The 20,824-nt window shown below is 44.0% G+C and overlaps 2 protein-coding genes across 5 annotated transcripts in view; both read right to left on the bottom strand.

Annotated features, from left to right (window-relative positions):
* The window catches only part of CARS1 (cysteinyl-tRNA synthetase 1), a 34,379-nt gene extending 24,665 nt beyond the window's left edge, over positions 1 to 9,714 (bottom strand). For 2 of the 4 annotated variants that reach the window (XR_012625367.1, XM_074841654.1), the window contains exons 1-4: positions 9,633 to 9,697; positions 3,471 to 3,716; positions 2,635 to 2,658; positions 531 to 622 (exon numbers count right to left, since the gene is read on the bottom strand). Coding sequence is in view for 3 of the 4 variants with exons in the window: in XM_074841654.1 (XP_074697755.1) it covers positions 531 to 622; positions 2,635 to 2,658; positions 3,471 to 3,716; positions 9,633 to 9,657 (387 nt within the window). In the remaining variant the exon portion in view is untranslated. Of the gene's footprint in view, positions 1 to 530; positions 623 to 2,634; positions 2,659 to 3,470; positions 3,717 to 9,632 lie in introns of all 4 variants that reach the window. The other 2 variants (XM_074841655.1, XM_074841656.1) reach the window with 2 other exon arrangements.
* A 264-nt stretch (positions 9,715 to 9,978) lies between these two features.
* LOC141930919 (uncharacterized) lies at positions 9,979 to 20,352 on the bottom strand. Its single transcript, XM_074842438.1, has 10 exons — positions 20,251 to 20,352; positions 18,873 to 18,963; positions 17,895 to 18,026; positions 17,580 to 17,691; positions 16,887 to 16,960; positions 16,084 to 16,179; positions 15,057 to 15,091; positions 12,030 to 12,371; positions 11,517 to 11,565; positions 9,979 to 10,703 (listed from the first exon to the last, which is right to left on the bottom strand). Exons 1-10 carry the CDS (start codon positions 20,278 to 20,280, stop codon positions 10,408 to 10,410), a joined length of 1,257 nt encoding a protein of 418 aa, XP_074698539.1. The 5' UTR covers positions 20,281 to 20,352; the 3' UTR covers positions 9,979 to 10,407.
* Positions 20,353 to 20,824: the final 472 nt, after the last annotated feature.

Genomic DNA, 20,824 nt, shown 5'->3' with positions numbered 1-20,824 from the left:
AAAGGTTACAGAGTATAATCATTTCACACATATTTGGATACTACATCCCATATAACATTAGTATTTTTACTCTTTCCTCTCTTTCCCAAAGGGCCTTCAAACAAGACCACAAGAAGTTTTACCAGTTTATGTTACAGTACTATAATTGGCAAGACTTTTTTTTACACAGACATCCAAATAAAGAAACTGTGATTTTATTCTGTTCACATTGCCTATACTTATGTGCATTACAGCTGAACCCCTGGCTATTCTGCATGACGATAACTTGCAATTGGGAACTATACATTATGCAATATACACATACATACACACACTTGTAGTATATGTATATTTATTGTGTATATTATAACACTTGCGCAGTAAACACACTTGACTGATGCAGCATCTCTGACACATGCTTGTTAACATTCTGCAAAATACAACCCAGAAACCCATCTACTGATAGGGTAAACACTTAAGAAATAAACATTTGATGACTTCTCTCTATTTGTGTTTCTACAGAAATCTCCACTTTTCTTTCATTTAGTCACCTTATTGCGAGTCAGGCTGTTGTAGAGGCAGAGCCTAGAATGTTTTGTCCCTTCAGGGGGAGACCAGGGGGGCTGCACACGCTTGCCTTTACCTAGGAGAAAAAATAGTTTAAAGGGAACTGCAAAGAACTTTCCACAAACAGATTTGCAATGTAACATTTTCTCCTTATCACATCACTAAGTTATTTAAAGAGAAAAAAACCACATATAATTAGACAAAGCAGCTCCAATCCTAGTAATCCAACTACTTTTGTTAGAGCTTCCTACAAAGCCACTAAAATCAAAGTAAATTATTTCAATCAAGTTTATTTTCTAATCTCTGACTTGCCATGCCTATTAACCTTTGATCCAAGTAACACGAAGGAAGAGGGTATAAAAGTAAGAGCATGCAATTCAGTTAAAGCACTAATGAGAGCTCTAAAATTTAATGAATTATTAATAAAGTGTTATGGTAGTCCTGGGCTTTCTGCAACACCACTGATTTTACTGTGATGGCATATCACAGATCTCATACAGATTTTGCAAAAAATCTTCACAGACCAGAGTTAGTCTTTAGAGCCAATATTGACAGAGTATGTGTACTCAGGGTGAGAGGGAGGGGAGACAAAAGGTTTAAAGAACCTCAGCTTTTTATCATACATTGTTGCTATGTACACAAGGCATTTCTGAGCACACTCATTTACCACAAATATGCTCCAATTCAGCAAGAGGCTAAATTTTGTCGTCAAAGAGAGTAGATAAAACCTAGGGCAATATTAGTGACAATATTCTTGCATTTGTTTTCTTCTAAATTTTTTAACTGTTGTTAAACTCATGTCTTTTTCAAACAAGAGTATGAATATGTCATCTGTCAAAGAGTTGCAGTTTGCTATGCACAGGGCTGCTTACAACTGTAAAGAACTTAAACTAATTATCCCATTAACTAGGAATGAAAGCAAACCAGGAAATTCAAAAATACAGCAAGGTTGCTGGCTTAATACACATAGCACTGTCTTTAGGAATTCTCATGGTATGCATTTTAACTGCAATTAAAATATTATACAAACTATTTGTATAGTTTGCAAACAAAATTGCCTTTCTGATCTTGTGTCTCAGGGTGCTCTTCATTAACTCTGCTACCCCCAATATCTTCATATGAATATTTTGGCTTAAAAGCTTCAAGTAATGTAAACATTCATTGGTGTAAAAAATTTAATCTCTTCCTCATCTTCCTTTTTTGAATAACTGCCTAAATAAGAAAGATATTAACTGTAGTACTCTGTCTCACAAATGGACTCTATTTAATCTCCATGAGTCCACGGAAGTAAGTGTTTATTCTATGCATTTCATTGTATGAGGTACTCCTGAACAGAACACCTCAAGTTCAAGAGCAGCCTATCCATAACACAGACCATATACCAAGGTACGGATTTGTTTACTCTTTGATTTACAAAGATTACTCTGTCATGCTTAATTGTGGCTAACATTTCCCTTGGGGAAAGAAGGCTATGTGGGTTACTCTAATAAAAGATAAATCTGTAAAGCTTTTTTTCCTTACAACCACACCAAACATAAGAAAAAAACCCAGATATCGCACCCTAAAGTTCTCAGCTTGCGAGTTAGGTGTCATGTTATATCCACTACATGGACACCAAGGGCAAAGTGAAAGGCACAGTCTGTTCAAATACAGCTCGACCAGCTATAGTCTTCTCCCTGGTTGAACTGAAGTTCATTTGCTCTAATCCACCCCTGGAGCTCTCTGATACCCAAAAAAACCTGATAAAATATCCAAGGTCTAAGGAGTGTGATAGATTCACATGTCATTTTCATAGTGAACACTGCAGAACACCATTTCAGACTTCAGATACACATGCACAGATCATGAAGATAACAAGACATAACCCTTCAGAAAGACTTAACATTAAAGATTTCATGGACAGGAAAACAGAAACCTTTTCTCTCATTGTTCCAGCCTGATCCATGAAAGTCTGCACACAAACTGCAGTTAGTGGCATTAAATCTGCTAATAGAGCCAGCGCTACAGCTGAGATCCCTTCCCTGCTGAAAGGAAATCAATAACCAGCACAAACGCATGCAGGCACACACACATACAGAATCTACTCACAGCAGTCTGATTTTAACTGCTGGTCTGCTAGGAATTGAGAACACATACAAGGAGAGGTTGTGAGAAGATGGCATGGGAGTAATATTAGTCTACAACCATCAGCAAAAATGACAGACATTATGCATTCATTTGTAGGTATTGCAAGCACTACAACAGCTCTGTGTTATTATTATTAATTATTTCATGACTCCCTGAGCAAGGATCTCACTATAAAGCAATTAAATTAGACTAGCTCATTGGAAAACAACCCAGGAGAGTGATGCAGCTCCCAAAAATGCCAGCACCCATGCTTACACAATGACCTAGATTAACCGGTTAGTATTTCCTCAAATCATCAGCAATGCCTAAATTACCAGGGTTAAAAAAGAACCCCAAACATTCTTCTTGAAATTCAGTGTTAATAACAATCATAAGAGGCAGTATTCAGTTTACTTTATTATGAATTTGTATATTATACAACAACTATTTAGTTATCCATGCAGGGAAAAAAAAGTGGACTGAGCAAATCCTGGTATTTTAGAGAACAAGCCAAAGCCCGCATATTCTTTTACAATCCAGTGGCTAGCTTTTAAAAGAAAATACACAATCGAATTCTGTACACTGAGGAATTTTAAAATCAAAGAAATGTGGAAACAGAGCTTTAACATTCAAATAGGTCAGGATCTATCAATTACATAGTATGCAAGAAGAATTTCAAGACCTTGAATACAAGTTGATATGGTAAATTTTAAAGTGTGCGAGAGAGTATGAAAGGGAACTTCCAGGAATTCTCAGCAATAAAAACCAATACAATGTCAGCTAGTCTATAACCTGCCCACCAGTTTCGTATTACTCACTTGTTTGAAGTTTACAAGGCTCATTTTTTTCACTGCTGCCATCATAGATTGCTTCTATGTGTCTGTACCACCGGACAACATGGATATACTGGTCCACAGGTGGCCCCGAAAACTTTCTGAATACCTCCACATCTGCATGTGAAAATGTGAACCCCTGGATATAACTACGAGTGCTCAGGTACTCGTTCAAAGCCTTCACCCTGGCTTCCTCTTCACTAATGCTCAGAATAAAACTGTAGCTGGAAGCTGTAAAGAGAGGCACAGGACATTTGGTCAGCATTAAAAGAAGGAGATCCCATGACCAAAATATTTCCTTGTACTATACATCTCCCCCTCTAAATGAGCTCTGGCAACTGACAAGAAATTTGAGAAAAATAAATTTAATACAAGCTACTGAGTAACTATATATTTCCTATGAATAGGATTATGTTCGTGCTGTGATAAGTTTTTCAGAGGCATCTTTACAAAAGAGTAGTAAGGACAAAAGCGCAGGTCCTTTTCATGACGAAATATTATCTACTTGAAATTGGAGAAAATTCTTCACACACAGCAAACCTAATCAGTCACTCTTTTCCACGCTGTTAAAACACTCATCCTGCAAATATTTAAATAAGATTAATTTTATACACTGTGGATAGGCTGTGAGTAAGTCTACTGAAGTTGTGCATATCCTTAAATCTTTGCAGGAGTGGGGCCTGCATGCAGGCTCCCAGCACGATGCTCAGTTACTCCTACTTGCTTTAACAACTCAAAACTTAAGCTGTTGCTGTGTATTTCTGTACTTCTATACCACTTTGTCTCCTCAGACGTATGAGTAACATTTAAAATGAGTAAGATCTACACAAATGAACAGAAAGGATATCAGATCGTGCTCCTCCCTCACAATTTTTTAATTCCATGATTTATTTGGTATACAGGCAAAGCAGCTTCAATTATGTCTCATCTTCACGAACACAGGTACATGGAGGAAGCAGCAGAAGGGGTCTGTGACTGGGAAAGGAATGCTCACAGTAATGGCAAGCCCTGGGCAAGTCAGTGAGTGTGAAGCACCGCGGAGGTTAGGGCATCTGGGCTAGCGCTGACGTTAGGTAAACCTGGCATTCGTATCTTCCTACAATTCAACGTTTGTAACTCTGTTCGTGTTCAAAGTACTGTATACACATTAAGCCTGCTAGGTAGTCAGCCAAGAAGGTAATTTAAGATGTGGTCAAGGTCACGGAGCAATAAGGTGAGAGAGGCAGTATGAGAACACCTGTCCCTGCTCCCAAACCCTGACAGAGACCACTGCCACAAGGGTTGCTTCTTACACCAGTACGAACATCTTCTGCACAAGTAGTTCCCAAAGCACCAGAGGTGCTCACAGACTAACGCTCTTGGAAAGGGAAGGATGAGAGGAGATGGAGAAGTGATGGCTAGGAGAGGATGTGAGGAACTGCAGAATTGAAAAGTTTTTCCAAATATCATCAATTAAGACTTTATGAGCAGCTCATTTCCTATATGGAAATCAATTATTAAAATATTCTACAGGAACTCAGGATGACAGGGAAATGGCAGATAGATACCAAGTATATCTGTGTCTGACTCTTTTGAGTATAAATGAGATATAGTGGCCCACCAGCAGAACTACTAAAAAAGATCAGTGATTAAAAAAAAAAAAATTAAAAAAAAAAAAATCAAAGGTCACAAAAGATATTTAAAATTCATACACAAAAGCAAAGTCAGATTCATGTGAAGTCTTAATCCTTCTTAAGGGCTATCCATGTAATTGTTCATTATAAATAAGGAATAACAAGTAAATAATGGTTTATAACTAGACCTTATGGGCTTGCCTTACCCGGCTGTACGGGATTCAGCTTCGGCTCACATAGTTAATCTTACTGTAAACTTTGCAGGCTCCTAAATATTTACTGATGTTTATCATCACAGAACTTCACATGTTTATACACATGAAATAGTTTGAAATAGTTACGTTCATTAACTATGGAAACCTAAGACATAAGTCTTCCCTGAATGTGAATTTTGTATCCATGAATCATGAGGGAGAAGGCCAAAAAAAGTACTACAAGAATGATCTGTGTAGAAATGAAACTATATCTCAAAGAAAAGATCTTTAAATATCTATTGCAAGGAGTGCAACACTCAATTTGCAAAGTATTATTAGGGTTATTACAATCATTATTCACACACCAGGCTGCTAATGGGAAGCAAGTCAGTGTATCTGAAACAATATAAGTGCTTTCCAACCACATCGGTAAACCAATCTAAAAGGGAAGTTGCACAAACTTACACACAAATACAACAAAGATGACAGAACTCCAGCAAGCTAATTTTGGTAAGTAAAGATGGCAAATACTGCCTGTGAGTGTCAGCACCAGCTCAGCCCTGATAAGCAGAGCAACCCAAACTACTTTGAACAATCTTGGCACACACATTAATACTTGAAATTACAAAGTTTGACGTTACGTCTAGTTGCAAGAGCAACAGCAGACTTGAAAGTGTAATACATCAAAGAAACCAGTTAGCCCAGGGGACCTAACAGGAGGATGTCTTTATGTTGAGACTGATCACTGACTCAAATTCAGCCCAAACTCAGGTCCGTGACTGCGCACCGCAGCCCGTGCAATACAGCAGGAACACACCTGAGCAGCTGTTGACAGGGCTTCTCAGGGCGCAGCAGCAGCTGAGCCACAGCGGTCTCCAGCTCCCAGCAGGCTCCCTGTACCAATACAAGTAGCCCACATTGGTTTCACAGGCTGTGCTGAGCTCCAAACTTCCTTTTCTAGACTGACAGCTACTTTCCAAACCATGACAGCTAGCTTAAAGCTAGCACAGACATGTTCTACTCTCTGCTGCAGTCAGGTGCAGAGATACAAGCAAATTTGCTGTGTTTGAGAGAGTGCCGAGTGATCAGTGCAATTCTGCAATACCTCTGAGCATCCTATTTCAGTACATACAGGACAAAACCTTTCTCACTTCTGGCATTCTTGTGAGTAGCTCCAAACTGGACTGAACTAACAAAACAAAAGCTCTTCTCCTGAAGCACAGGGTGCTTTCCTGAGAAGAAAGAGTGAATATGATAACAGTGTCATTTGGAAGGCAGTATACCAGAGAACCATTCATTTTCAAGCAAAAGAAATCACTCAATACTATCTTTACATAAACATTTGTTCTGATTTCACTTATAGCACTACTAAAAACAAGAGTAGTACATCCACAGAATCTTGGTTTTGTGATTTATATTCCGCACCCTCAGTTTCCCCACTCAACTGTTTCGCAATGCCTTTAACTCATCACACAATCCCACTGAAATATTTCCTGGTACCTCCTAAGTGCTTCATCCCCTCTCCCCATACACTTCAGTATCTCCATCCTCCTGTATAGCTCCAGCCCATCTCTGCTCAGTCTGCCAACTGTGGCCATGAGGCAGCCCACTGTCAAACGTAATTAATACCAACCCATGGATTCAAACACTATTGAGGGAGAAGGGCCAATGGACATACATAGGTCTGACCTGTTTTACCCCTGTTGCTTTAGGAAAGCAGGCTAAGGAATAGCACTCTCTGACTGTAACTTTTTTCCCCTCCCAAAACAGAAAAATGACAGTTGCTACTACTCAATTGCATTAGGAAGTGTCTTCTTGACAACTGAAACGCAGGAGCATTACAGAGCAGTTGCATAACACTGAGTGTTAACTCATGTGAATGGAATGATCCATAGACACCAAATCATATCACTCAAGAGCAACTCCGTTCAGAAAACAAGCACTAAGTGCACGAGTATTGGAGAGGTAGCAAAATAACCTTGAAAAATCATAAGAATGAATGTTAACAATGTAATACTCCCCCTGCGTTAAAAAGTTCTTTCAAAAAAATCCCACGGTAGACATCAATTAATATAGTTCTCATACAATAATTGCTGGTGGACAATCTCTTTGGGCTATATAATTGTCACACATTCTTCTTTCCGTGCATGGAGTGCTTTGGAGACTACTAAAGGGCAGTGAGAATTTCTCTGCAAGATTGCAGCACCACACAGACTCAAAGGCGCAAAATCGCGTCTACATTTTATTTGCACATAAAATACCTTCTGAAGCTTAATCAAAATGTGTAACCCACACTATCAAATTTGATGGAAATTTTTCACTTCTCTTAACTTGGAAACAAAAACCTCTGTTCCTTGAAGGTGTTGACAGCAAAGTAAATACAGAAAAGCCATGAAGTAGGCAGTAAGCTAGCTGACACAAAACCTGGGAGTTACTTTGCTTCAGGGAAAAATTGGGTTTCCTGGGCTTCCCTGAACCTGCTAACCTTGTCAGTCATAACTCGATGACAAATGAAATGTTCTGGGATTTCTGCAGAGGCATTCTCTGAAAAGCAATCTTATATGTTTCTGAATATTTTAAAATGTCATTTCTCTTCCAGCTTGGCTTTCACATATTTAAAACAACTCATAAAAGATAAGTGTAACATGTTTCATTATTAATACAGCTCCAAACAGGCCATTTATCATTCCAGCTGGCCACTCCGGTAGCTTTAGAAGGAAGTCCAACTACCTGCCCAGCCAAGACGAATTATCCTTTTCCATAACAATTTCAGAACTGAATCAATGCAGCTATCCCATCTATGCAAGACATAGCATACACAGAGAGAGAGAGAGAGAGAGAAGACTCACACATGAGCGGCTTTTAGCAGAGCAGGGATTTTTAAGATGGGGGTATCCCACCAAGGAAGAGCTTGTCAGTCCTAGTCACTTTAGCCCTGTAACTTCCACTTTCACTTTTCCTGAACTGAAACTAAATGTAACAATTACAGTTTCAGTAAAAAGCAAATACTATTTGCCCAACAATAAACTTAACTAAAAAGTTTCTTAAAGCGCGCCTGAACTGAGCCTTTGGTGGGGGGTTTCCCCCCCTTAACTAAGATACTGAAAACACATCTGAAAATGCCAGTCCTTTGACAACAATAAGTGTTTCTGGACTCCCTTACATAGGAACGTTGCTTGTGATGAACAAAGAGCAAAGTAACTTTCAGTAACAAAGAAAAAGGGGCAAAGTCTTTGAATCTATAGATCCTTAACTGGAATGACAGAAATTTCCAACCCTTTACATACCATAATGGTATTTCATACTTGTATGACTGGTATGCCAAGTTTCCATTTGCTACAGTAGTGCCAAAAATTACAGGACTACCCTGGCCCTCCTTCCATATGGAAGAGCACAGTATAACCCATAATTAAAACACGACCACAAAAAAAAGTTCGGAAAAGTCCAAGAGTTCAGACGTGAGTTCAAGGGAGAACACAGATGACTAGGAAAGACGGTAAGGGAGACAGAGGCAGGTGAAAGAAAGCAGACGATGCTGTGATAAGTGCACAACTGACTAAGCGGTCTGGCAGCTACTTAACATCTCTTCGAACCCATTACGCTGGAGAACAGCTGTTTCCAAACTTCAGTACTGAGGAGCTCCAAGTTTTTTCCATAAATCACCATGTGTCATCATTAACCTTTACATTAGTGGTGAGGCATGATGTGGATTGCCTCCCATGGTCTCGCAAGGCACCGGAGGTCCTCCGATCCATAGGCACCTGCGTGAGAGGTGCAACCAGAACCCACAGATCCACGTTTCCCACTGCCCCACGCCTAGTCACACACCGCACTTCGAACTCCTCGCTCCCCATACCCCGAAGTGGCATTGGGAGCTGCTTACGTGTCACCCTCCACCAAGGGACACAGGTGACCTCCCCAGGGGCACCCACCCAACATTGGGCGCGGGGAGCTGATTCCACACGTCGCCGTGATAGCTGCCTGCCTCGCACCTCAGGGGCCTGCGGAGGCGGGGTCCCCCCCAACCCGTTCGGGTGCGTTGGGGGGGACCCCGCCGCCGCAGGCCCCGAGAGACGCGTTGAGGAGGCCGCCAGGACGACACCCCAACGCCCCCAGCCGCCATTTTCCACCCCGACGCCTCAGCTGCTGTGACAGGGCGGTGGGTCGGCGGCTCCCCGCCTCCCCCCGCTCCTCCGCCGCCGCCTGACGTCACGGCGCCCACCTGCCACCGTGACAGCGGCGGAGCCGCGACACCAACCCCCACCGAGCCGTGACAACCCCGGAGAACCCCTCGCCTCGCCTCAACGGGGGGCGCTCCGCGGCGCCGCTCGCCGACTTACCCTGCTCGGCGGCCGCCGCTGCCATCCTGCTGCCTCCTCCCTCCCTTCGCTCGCGAGCTGATGCAACAGCGTGCCCGGAAGCGTCGCCCCGCCCCGCCCCGCTACTTCCGACGGGCGCCCCGCGTCACCACGGCAACGGGGGAACACCGCCCCCCCCCCCCCCCCCCCGCCCACACCGCCTTCCCGCCCACACCGCCTTCCCGCCAAGCGGCGGCCGTCGCCTCAGGAGCCGCCGCCGCTGTGTCGCAGGGGTTTACCACAGCCGGGCGGCCCCAAAACCGAGCGGGAACGGGCCTCCCCTCGCAACATCCCCCCTCAGACAAGAAAGTTCAAGAGTCAACCCCGCTTCTGGCTCAGCCGGGCTTTTATTGCTGTGCTTCAAACGTAACAGTACAAAACAAAACACAATCCTTTCAGAAACCAAAGCATTGCAATCCTCTCAAAAACAGCACAAGCCTCTTGGTCGCCAGCGCCCGGGCTCGAACCGGTCCTGCCTCACACGAAGGGAAGCGCAAGCTGGAGCTCCTCGCTCTCAAGCTGGCATCCGGCGCCTGAGTTTAATATCATACAACTCAAAAGACTTTAGTGAACATCACAACCGGAGTCTGTGTTAACACCGACGGCGTTAAATCACTTCCAGCTCCCTGCGTGAAGGTGAGGAGGATATCAAGTCCATGCCATCATTTTTACTAGCAGTTTGTTGACGTCCTCATTTACAGGAAGTTTGTAGACATATATATGTACACAGGAGCATTTTTGAAGTTCATCGTAAACATTAATTTGTAGCTTCTAATTTACTTATAATGTTATTACTTTTTAAAGTGTTCAATACATTATCATAAGCCTTGGTATCTAGATACCTTAACTCATCCAGTAACTTAATAATAGATTGTTTCTCTCCCAGTGTGTTTTTCCAGGTGAGAAGCATCTGATAAGATTGCTCTTCTATATCATTAGGAACGTCATGAATAATTTTATCAATATAATTTTCCTGCAGATGAGTTCTCATAAGCCGCTTCCATTTTTTCGGTGGTACTTCATTTATAAAGGTCCAAAAGCTGTCTCTCAGTTCTGAAAGAAAACATAAACAACACACACCAGCTTAGGTTTTAAACTACAGATTTTTTTCATAGCTAACGTACATGCTTTCCCATCAATTTTCAGCCAATACATGCACAGACCAAATAGCAGCAGCAAGGCCAGGTTTGGCACCTAAGCAGCAGCAGGACAAACCACTGAGTGATCTTGAAAGAGGCTAAAGGGATCATTCTACATGTCTCAAAAGTAGTTTCTTAAGATGAGACACCACTCAGTAAAGGTGGGTTTCAGGACAGCTTCATCGGCCTGCATGTCTTCACTTAAGCCTAACAGGGCTGCTCAACAGCAGGCTTTAACCACCACTGCACTACGCTATTGGTATAGGTTTGCCACGCCAAGACCAGCATAAGCAAAACCCGTCGCTTGGACATCCAGCACATCAACTTGCTGGGTACGGGGATTCGATGCAATCTTCCACATGAGCAGACATGTGTCAGAAAGGTCTGCTCTGACCTATACCCCACTCATTAAGGCAGAGTACACTTCGCAATGCAGACTTGTTTAAAAACATACAAAACCAAATTTGTACTGTTCTTATTCTTAAAAGCATGCCTGCACTATACTCCTGTGCAGAAAAGCCATGCTTTAAAGTAGAACAATTTGCCACAGGAATTACAACTTCACTCAAACGTAGTAATAATCTTGTTTCAGCGTATTCTACAGTAATCTGAAAGCCTTATAGCCCTAAGACAATATTCATTAGCCTCCCTACACCATTCCTTAAGCAGACCAAAGTCAACAGGAAAAAAACCAAATTCAAATACTGCCAATTTATGGAATACTTACCTTTTTGAGAGAGATCTTTAACAATTATCTGGCACACTGGTTCTCGTACCTGTAATACAGAGTTGGACCATTACCAAAACGTATCCGAGCACTTGACTCATGATTATTCCTGAGCTACTTGGTAGCTTGCTTCCACAGCACACACACTGGTAAGGGGGAGGGGGGCAGATTTTCACAGCACAGCTGGAAGTATTTGAGTAAAGAAAATGCCACACTGAAACAGCTCTGAAGTGAAGCAACAAGGCAACACATTTGCTACTATTGCAAAAGAATAGCTTCTGTGTAAATATTGAACAGGGGGATGAGAGAGGCAGAGCAGATCAAATGAGGGACTGAAGTTTGCTTTCCCAAGATATCACTTCCCATACTTTCTATTACATCTTTAAGGCGAAGCCTCCTATTCTCCATCATTCTGCCTGACAACAGTATCTATCACTCAAGGAATAATTAAGAACTCAACTAAAATTACACATGCCAGGAAATATGATGAGAATTTCACACACACACACTTACCATACACTCTGCTGGCATCCTACCACTTGGTATGTTGGGTATGTCGGACAGGGCATTCTGACGAGAAGCAGGATTCTGCCCAGTTTTTGCTGGTAACAAAGACTCAGCGATCCTCCTCCAGCACCTTTCCATGTGGCGCTTCCATTGCCCGTGCAGGATGGTGCCCCGCTCAGAAAGCGCAACACCATTTTCCTCTGGTGATGTGGGGTTTACTTCCAAGTTAATGCTGGTTTGTACTTGGCCCTCTGGGCTCTCATCAGAGTTCTCACCCTCTGGGTTGGCATTATTTGCATGTGTCTCCATTTCTGGTAAAATGAAGCTTTCAGTACTGCCCTCAGACTCCTGTAAAGAATAAGAACATATTTTAAGAGATGTTTCATAGGTAGGCCTTCAAGGACAATCTGAAGGAAGAAAACAGAATACTTGAAATCACCAAATACCAGAAAAATAATAGGAGAGCTGCTAATTTAGCAGAGTTACAAATGTGGCAAAGTTACAGCCTTTAGAAACTTGGACTTCAAATGGCTTCAGAGCCTTAACTCTCTGCTTCGCTGGCTGTTCTGCTCCCACTGGACTGCAGGGTAAGTCTCAAAGGCTACCTCCACAACAAACACAGGAAACTTTTTCTAATGTTTTCACTGGCAGGTATTGCTGCTTACTCCTCTCTAGGTATGGAAGGTATGCACCCTCCTGAGGCAGGAGGAAATTAAATTGCCTTGCTGCACCTGAGCTGACTTTACAGCAACAGGGGCCTCAAGCCTACCATTGTATCAAGGCTGATGCTCTCAGAGCTTTTGCTGAGGTGATAATAGCCTACCAGCTCCATGTCAGTGCACTAACTTGGGGTGGGTTTTTTTTGGCTGGATTAGTTTTTCTGGCAGATTCACAAACTAGAATCACTTGAAAGAAGTCAGTGAGCACCAGTGCACATTGCATAGCTTTTGTGAGGGGACAGAGGGAAGCAAGTGAGGAGGGCTGCATCAGTTTTAGCATTGTCAACACATTAAACAAGCATATGCTAGGGAGTATAGCTCCAATGCATCAAGAACAGCACAAGTACAAAGCAGGCCAGCATCTATCTAGCATATCAGCTAGTGCTAAAACTGGAAAGCTTTAGGAATTTTTTTTAAACATGGAAAATGAGGGCAAGGAGTGAGTGTTTTTCCAATAGGACTTGTGTTTGAGGTACTGCTCCCCCATGAGTGTAAGCCAGTGTGATTTTTGTTTGCACAAGGTCAGTGACCCACATGTGACACCAGCACTTGACCAAATGCGTAAGCAGGGATGTGAGGGGAACCACCCCACACATCACACATGTAGTTGTACATCATCCTCATTGAATCCACTTTCTGTTTAAGGGTGCAAACAGGTTAAACAAGTTGATCCTATTTATACAGAATAGTTCTTAAATAGGTAAGCGAGTGAAGGTACCCAGCATGTCTGACTAATAGCTGCTGCTGTATTTTGGAATGAAATAAAGTATCAGCAGTATTATATATTTTTTTACAGCAGTATGAATTCGCTGGTACTTTGGAAAGGACAGTGTGTTGGTGCCAGAACACCTGGTCTGAGGACTGCATCAGTGTAACTCCCCTTAGCAAGTAAGCTTTTTGCTACAGTAGCACGAACACTCTAAGCATGCAGACATTATGACTCAAGTCTGTGACAACTCTTATGTCAGAGCTAAGCGTCACCATGCACTAATTTGTGATTGTGTTATTCTACTACCATTTTATTCAAATTAAAGAGACAGTGTATTTGCCTATTCCTACGCTACAACATTTTGACCAGGTTTTCCTGTCACGTTTCTTCATCAGCTTCTACGAATAGACGAAGCACTGCGAATCTGGCCAGGGCGTGTGGGGAGACACAACCCAACAAAAACCCACGGGTGATTCACATATTTGAGCCACTTACGGACCTTAAAAAAGAGAAGGGTTTAAGGTGATGTTTTTAACAGATCTTTCAATTCTACTTCTTCAGTCTTCAAGTATTTGTGACATAATTAAAATGCATTTAATTTCTTGCAATGTCTAACTAGTAAGATTAGACAAGAGCTTACACACTAAGTGAGTAGCGCATGCAATGGGTGAGGGCCAAGAAAGGCAACAGGGAGAAAAAGGTGCTGCACACATGCTCCGAGAGGAATCTGGATGCTTTTCTTAGATCCTCATCAAGACAAATGTTTGTTTTACAGCTTGGTGTTACACACTGTTAACTGTATTGGTGAAGATTGAGCTCATTTTTGCCTCACCGTGCTGTTAGGAGTGTAAAGCTAGACTAGCTAAATGCAAGATAAATACAAGACTAGCCTGTAAAGTGCTAGCCTAGCAATAATCTTTCTAGACTGAAACTGCAAGGTTCTGAAATAGTATTTGACTGCAGAAGGCCAGGGTGAACCTGGCTTTAAAGCAGAACCCATGCCAGCAGCCAGCCTTAGCTTGGTAAACCCTTTTCAGGGATGTATTTCTGAACTGGTGTGCTAAGCCCCGAACCCCTTGTTTTATGGGACTGTCTAGGACCAAGCAGTTACACTCAGACCCAGACTCAGCCACTTCGCTGAATCAAGAGAATTCAGTCTTGTGAACAAACAACATTGTAGTCAAAATGCAAGGAAAGCTAGAACACCACCGTGCAGGGAGGTGACAGCCAACATTGCCTGGGGAATACACGCATGAAGCGGCAAAGAACTAATTGGATCAAGGCATCACTTGGAGACAGTCTGAAGTGAAAGCTTGCACTTAGCCGAATTTTTTTCCACTTTCAAAACATCCTGGCCACAAGCTCTGGAATGTTTCCAAGGGAAGTACTGGAAAGGCCAACTGCAGTGGACACATGGAGCTAATGAATGCATCAGGCCCTTGCTAACATCTGGCCCTGTCTGAATCACAACTTGTCACAGGAGCACATCCTACCAGAGGTCTACAGTGAGATAAAAATTGAGAGCTGTGTATCAGGTACAATTAAGCAGTGCACAATTATGCTGCACAAAACCGAGATGAAACACTTGATCCACCATATACTTACCAGACCTTTCTCTGCATCTTTATCAGGTAAAGCAGCTGGAAAACAAGATAAATTTCTAAGAAACTTTAGGAGTCGCAGCAACTTAAGCATAGCTGAATTCCCACAAAATTTATATGCAGTAGACACTTTTCTAACACAAACCAAAGCTCTAATACAAGCCAGTTAGTTTCCTTGACCTGTCATACATGAGAGCACTACCCTTAGCTTCCACCAACAGCACAAACCCTGTGCCTTCATACAGGGACTAAGAAGTCCCGCTTAGTAAAATACAGACCACAAGATGCAGTTCGGCCTTTAAGCCACTCTTTCAACCTCCCCCCTCCAGCTTATGCTTCTTAGCATTTCTGTGGGCTGTTGCAATACAAAAGAGAAGGCAGAAATAGTCTTTACTACCATACAGTCAGAAAGACATGATTTGAACAAAATTAACATTCAAATTTCAGAATAATTTTCAACATTATTTTAACTAAACTAGTTGCGAAAACACTTTAATATGCAGTAGTGGAAAGAAAAGTTTCTCAGAAAAACACCTCCATTTCCACTAAAAAAAAAAAAAAGATGAATTCACACAGAACATGAATGTTAGGTTCATAAGTCAAGAGGCTCAAATGATAAAAGGGCAACAATTTGTTGGAAAAAATCTCCACAGCTAAACAGTGAGTGAAAGTAGTTAATGATCTAATTAGTTGCCACTTCTTGCCCCATACATCTGAGCTCATGCACAGATTTTTCTCACTCTTTGCCAATACAATGCAAGTAGATAGGAAAAGTCCTTTCAAGGACCTTACACTAATCTTGCTTTGAAGCAAAGACATCTGTCAGCAAAGAAAAAAAAGCTCATAGTTAAAGTTTATGCATTTTGTTTACTGAACAAAACTAGTCTCCATCATACAGGAGTTAATTGAATCACATACTAAATGAGGTAGAGCTTAAACTGGTCCCCTATAAGGCAACACTAACCAGGGATAGCCTTAGTTCATGCTTTGCCTATTTCTGGAAATTTTATGGGTAGTAATCAGGCAGTTACCTTTATCACTATTCAGCTTTCTAATTACAAACAGCAGCAACAAACAAATACAAACCACCGAAATAGTCACAATAATCCAAACAAGGTATGTGCTTCCTGCAAAGGGAAAAAGGAATAAAATTAGTACTGAAGCAGTCCCCAAACAAGACATTCTGAAATGCAAGTCCTCCCTTCTGTCCTAGGGAACAGCCTCAGCTCAGCACTAGTACAGTGACCCAGCAGCTTGTCCTGGAAAAGGCACTGGGACTATCAGCTGACCTGAACACACAAGTACGAGTTCACACTGCACATCATTATCCCAGAGGCAGCAGGGGATTCTGTACAGACCTGCAAGGCAACTTCTACCAGGCTTTCTGAAGAGGCATTTAAGAAAAGGGGGAAACAAGCGTGCAGGAGATGTCAGTGACCTTCAGGTCCTGTAGCACTGGTAGTGTCTGTTCCTTCTTTCTCTAGTCTGGCAGAAGCTATCTACCAGCAGAAGAGAAAGCCACCCCATATGCAGCATCTCAGACGTGGAACACATGAAATAAATCTTTGGACTATTCGTAACTTTCAACGGTGTCACTGTTGCAACTTTGAAAACTCTGGCAACACATGTAGCTTTTCACCCAGTGACGTTTAAGATGATTTGTCACTCCAGGCCCTTTGAGAGCTTGTCTTTAGCAAGTAATTCCCAGACCAAAACACAGAATCTCTTAAACATGTTACAGTAGCTCAAACCACTGTTTTACAGACTGCTGTGGTGTACTAGCCTGAAGCCCCAGACCCAACAAACCAAGCCGAGAGGTACTTGGGTACCAGACCTTGATCAGGTAAGCCACATCCTAGGTCCATGGTAGCATTGCAATTCTGCACAATTTCTTTCCCTTTCGGACACCTGAAGGGGATGGCAACACAGGGTTGTATCAACATTTCTAGAGCAATATGCAACTCTGCCCAGGCCTTTTTTTTTTTTTTTTTTTTTTTTTTTTAAGGCAGAGCTTAGACACATGAACAGAACATGTACAAACAGATAACTTTGTTGGAAGTGCACCTTTAAACAACCCAAGAGAATACTACAAGATTAAATAGAAGTAAAGCAGATAAAGCTCATGTATGTTAGTCTCTAAGTGGCAGAAAGAAAAAAAAAAACAGAGTAGATGCATTACTCATGCAGTTAGTTTCCTTCAACAGGTGGTTCTACCCCCTGAAATTCTGGACTGGCTGCTACAAAGCTCATTCAAGTGTGTATGTGGGGAAGCACTAATCTGAAGACGTGGAAAGTGTAAGCTTACAGCCATAAGCAACAAGCACAACAATACCAAAAATCTGTATCGTCCTAGGTCTCAACCTCATGTATTTTGACACCTAAAATTTAAATGCATGAATAATGCTATTTGGCTTCAGGGCAATTATTTACAGCCTAATAACATGTGTTAGGTATTGGCACAGATCGGGCCACAGCACTAACATTCTCTAGAAGGAAAACAATCACTTATATTCATTATCAAACTTACATTGTACTGCATCTCTGACATATTTCACAGCCCTCGGCAGGGCAGAAATACCCTTGTTTGCATTGGCATTCAGTATCATGCGTCAGAGTACAGGGTCTCAAAGTTATCTGATCTAAAAAAAAAACACAAGTTGAAGTACATAAAAAAGTTGTGACTCTCCACAACTGTGCAAAAATTATACTCAGGCCATAAAGGCAAATTGATTTACAAGTTCACTATTCTCAATGACTGGAAGTGCAAAAAGCCAGAAGACAAGGCTTTTCACATTAAAAAAAGGGGGAAAGGGTTAAGGTTCATCAAAATTGTGCTTGGTACCATCTTTGCACTGTGTGCACCACAAGCATTCTTCCAGGCCGTTCTCATGGGCAGTAAAACCCTCTCCTTCGGTGCAAGGGACACATCTTCCTCTCGAATGGGGAGCACTGCAGTGCTCGGCAACATAAGTACCTGTGGAAGAGGGGAAGCAGCAGTGGCGGCAGGCTCAAGGCCTCATCGAACGGCGGAGACTATAACAGGATGTTACAACACAAAGCCGATTTGGTGAAATTTCAACCCATCCTCACAAGCGAACGGCTGCCACATGAACGGAGCAGCATGGTGGGGCCAGGAGGTGCGTTTGCAGCTTGCCACTTAGGGTGTGGGGGGAAGCGGGACAGCCAGCCGGGCCTCTGCCGGGACACACCGGGGCGAGGGTGACTCACTGCGGCAGCTCGGAGTCACCCACGTGCCAGCACCATCTCCTCTGATGGGGCACGGCAGGCACAGGGAGAACCGCTTCTAACAACCTCTCTTCTCCTTTGAGCTATCTCTGAATACACCCGATGGCCCTCTGATATTGTCTAAGGGCAGGGCGCTGCTTGGCACAAAGCTTGTTAACTGCACACATTGAGCAAGGAGGGGAAAGCAAAGGCAAACCGAAGTTTTACCTACAGATACAGAAATACCAGAATTCCCCTAGGCCCCTTCTTTGAGGGAAAGCGGTGGTTTGGTTTTGTTTTCATTTTGGTGTTTTTTGTTTTTTTAAAAAAAACTAAACCACCACCCGACTTTGAACACTTCATCCTCCACAGCAGGCAGAGGTTTCCCGGCTTGCTGCCAAGGCGCCTCTCCCAGCCATCACCTATTGCGCAACGGGCTCTCGCTTCAAAATGGAGCCCGGCCTTAAGAGCACCACAAAGCCACCACAGCTCCAACGGGACTTCCATTTCACCAGAAGCAAAGTGAAAACCAACAGTGATGCAAGTCCTCTCCGTGGGGAAAACTCCCGGCCGATACCAGTGCCCAGAGCCTCACCTGCTGGGCAAGAGACACAGCAGTGCCCATGAAAGTACTCTCCCTTCTCACATTTCTCTGCTCCGGCTCCAGGCATCAGCAGCACAGTCACCTGCAGTGGAAACACAGGTGTTTGAGTGATTCATCCTCCCAGGACACGATACCATCTCAGGGAGATGGTTCCTGTAAAAACTTGAAAACACATTCAGAAGTTCATGGGAAGCCACAAAGGAAACCCAAACTAATTTCTGCTAAGTGTACCGCTCACAGCGGTAATTACAATCACAAAGCTGGGGTTAGAGCAGCACAGTGCTGTGGCTGATGGGTTTTGTTGCCCCAGATCCCCGCCTCCATTTTAAACTTCTATTTTCTTTTTATGTATTTGCTGCAATTGAACTTCAGAGGCCGAGGTTTCTGCCTTGTGCCAGGGATTCGTTTCTCCCTCCTCCCGTCTTTTTAACTCAGGAGGGTCAGTGCTCGCCTTCCTCCAGCAAAATGGAGGAAACGCCCCAGAGACCTCATCCAACATTTCTCGCTGGTTCTGTAATCTTAAACAGAAGGCAAGTAGTTGAGTCATTAACAGAAATAACCTACTGTAGCCACAGGAGCATTAGAAACTTTTTTTTTTTGGCTTTTTTTTTCTGCGAAAACCCGCGGGGCGCAGGCGGCTCGTCCAGCCTCCGGCGGGGCGGGCCGGCCGGGCCAGGTGATTCGCGAGAGGGCGAGCGGCGAGCGCCGGCCGCCGCGGGCTCCGGGCCACCTCCCTCCTTCTAGGGGACAGAAGGGTAAAACGGGGGCAGGAGGAGGGTAGGGCGGCCGCGGAGCTCCCCGTCGCGAATTGCCGTCAGCGGCCAATTTCGACGCTGAAACCGAGTTCCCGCGGTCCGGTCCCCGCAGTTCTCCCCGGGGGACGGAAAATCTTCCCCATAAACGCGTAGCTGAGAAAATCACCAATTCCACAGCGCGGGGACTAGTAAAGAGCTCGCTCCCGACTTGTACTTTTCTTTTTTGCCGGGAGAGAAGGAAGGGCGGCAGCGGCCGCGCTAGGGAGAGGCAGCGCCCGCCCCCCTCGTCCCGGACACCCGCAGCCTGGGGCTGGGTTTACCCCCCCCGACAGCTAAGCTTCCTTATCCTTTTCAGCTTTAGGAGAGCTGTATTAACTACGAATGCCCGAAACTTCAAGCAGCACAAAAAAAAAAAAGTTCAAGGAAGTGACTAAAGCCTCTTGAGTGTAGAAAAGCCCGCAAGGCTCCTCCACGCTGGACTTGGAGGAAGATTTATTTTCCCCTCAGAAGGAAGGATTTGGGTGCTGGCTGCGGGCAGGCGGAGGACGAGCCCCTGCCCGCAAACAGCGGCCCCGGGCAGAGATTTCCCCCCCGCAGCCCGTCCCGGCACTCACCAGCAGCAGCCGCAACCCCCCGGCTCCCATTGCAGCGCCCGGCACGGCCCTGCTGCCGCTCGGCTCGGCTCGGCTCGGCACGGCACGTCCCGGGGCGGTGCCGTGGCCGCTTTATCCGCCCCCGGGGCGGGCCGCCACCGCCTCCTTCCACCCGCCGCCCCGGGGCTTCGGAGCCCCTGGGGAGGAGGAGCGGGGCCGGCGGCGAGCGTGTGCCCCAGCAGCTCGCCGCTCGCCCAGCGGAGGCCGGGAGAGGCCCGTCGCGCGTTAGGACGTGCCCTGGTACCACACTTGGCAGCTATTCGGAGCAGTGGGAAACCGTGTTAGGAAATGGCCTGATTCGTGTCTCCCCACCCAAAGCTCCCGCGTTGTTGCTGAAGGGCTACTGCTGATCACGAAAAGGAGGAGCAAAGGATGGAAGGAGAATTTTTCCAAAAACGCACAAACCGGGTCCATAACTGGTCTTTCTAAAGCCCTAGAAGGGTTCTCGACTTTTTCAACGTAAGTTATTCCTCCTAGAGAAATAACATTTCTGGCCATGATTTTCCTCAAGAATACCTTTTATCCTCCACGTGCA

The sequence above is a fragment of the Strix aluco genome, chromosome 16 (genome assembly GCF_031877795.1).
Source record: "Strix aluco isolate bStrAlu1 chromosome 16, bStrAlu1.hap1, whole genome shotgun sequence".
Classification (NCBI taxonomy): Eukaryota; Metazoa; Chordata; class Aves; order Strigiformes; family Strigidae; genus Strix; species Strix aluco.
Note: the sequence above shows the minus strand (reverse complement) of the source record. Positions and strands in the feature narration are given on the sequence as shown.

Bases quoted from the DNA above. Each gene is read 5' to 3' on its own strand.
- LOC141930919 (XM_074842438.1), bottom strand. From the start codon at position 20,280: ATGGGAGCCGGGGGGTTGCGGCTGCTGCTG. The intron at 17,692-17,894 runs GTACCAAGCACA...TTTTTTTTTTAG, and splicing joins GTGCACACAGTGCAAAGATG to ATCAGATAACTTTGAGACCC. The intron at 15,092-16,083 runs GTAACTGCCTGA...CTTGTTTTCCAG, and splicing joins AAAGCTGAATAGTGATAAAG to CTGCTTTACCTGATAAAGAT.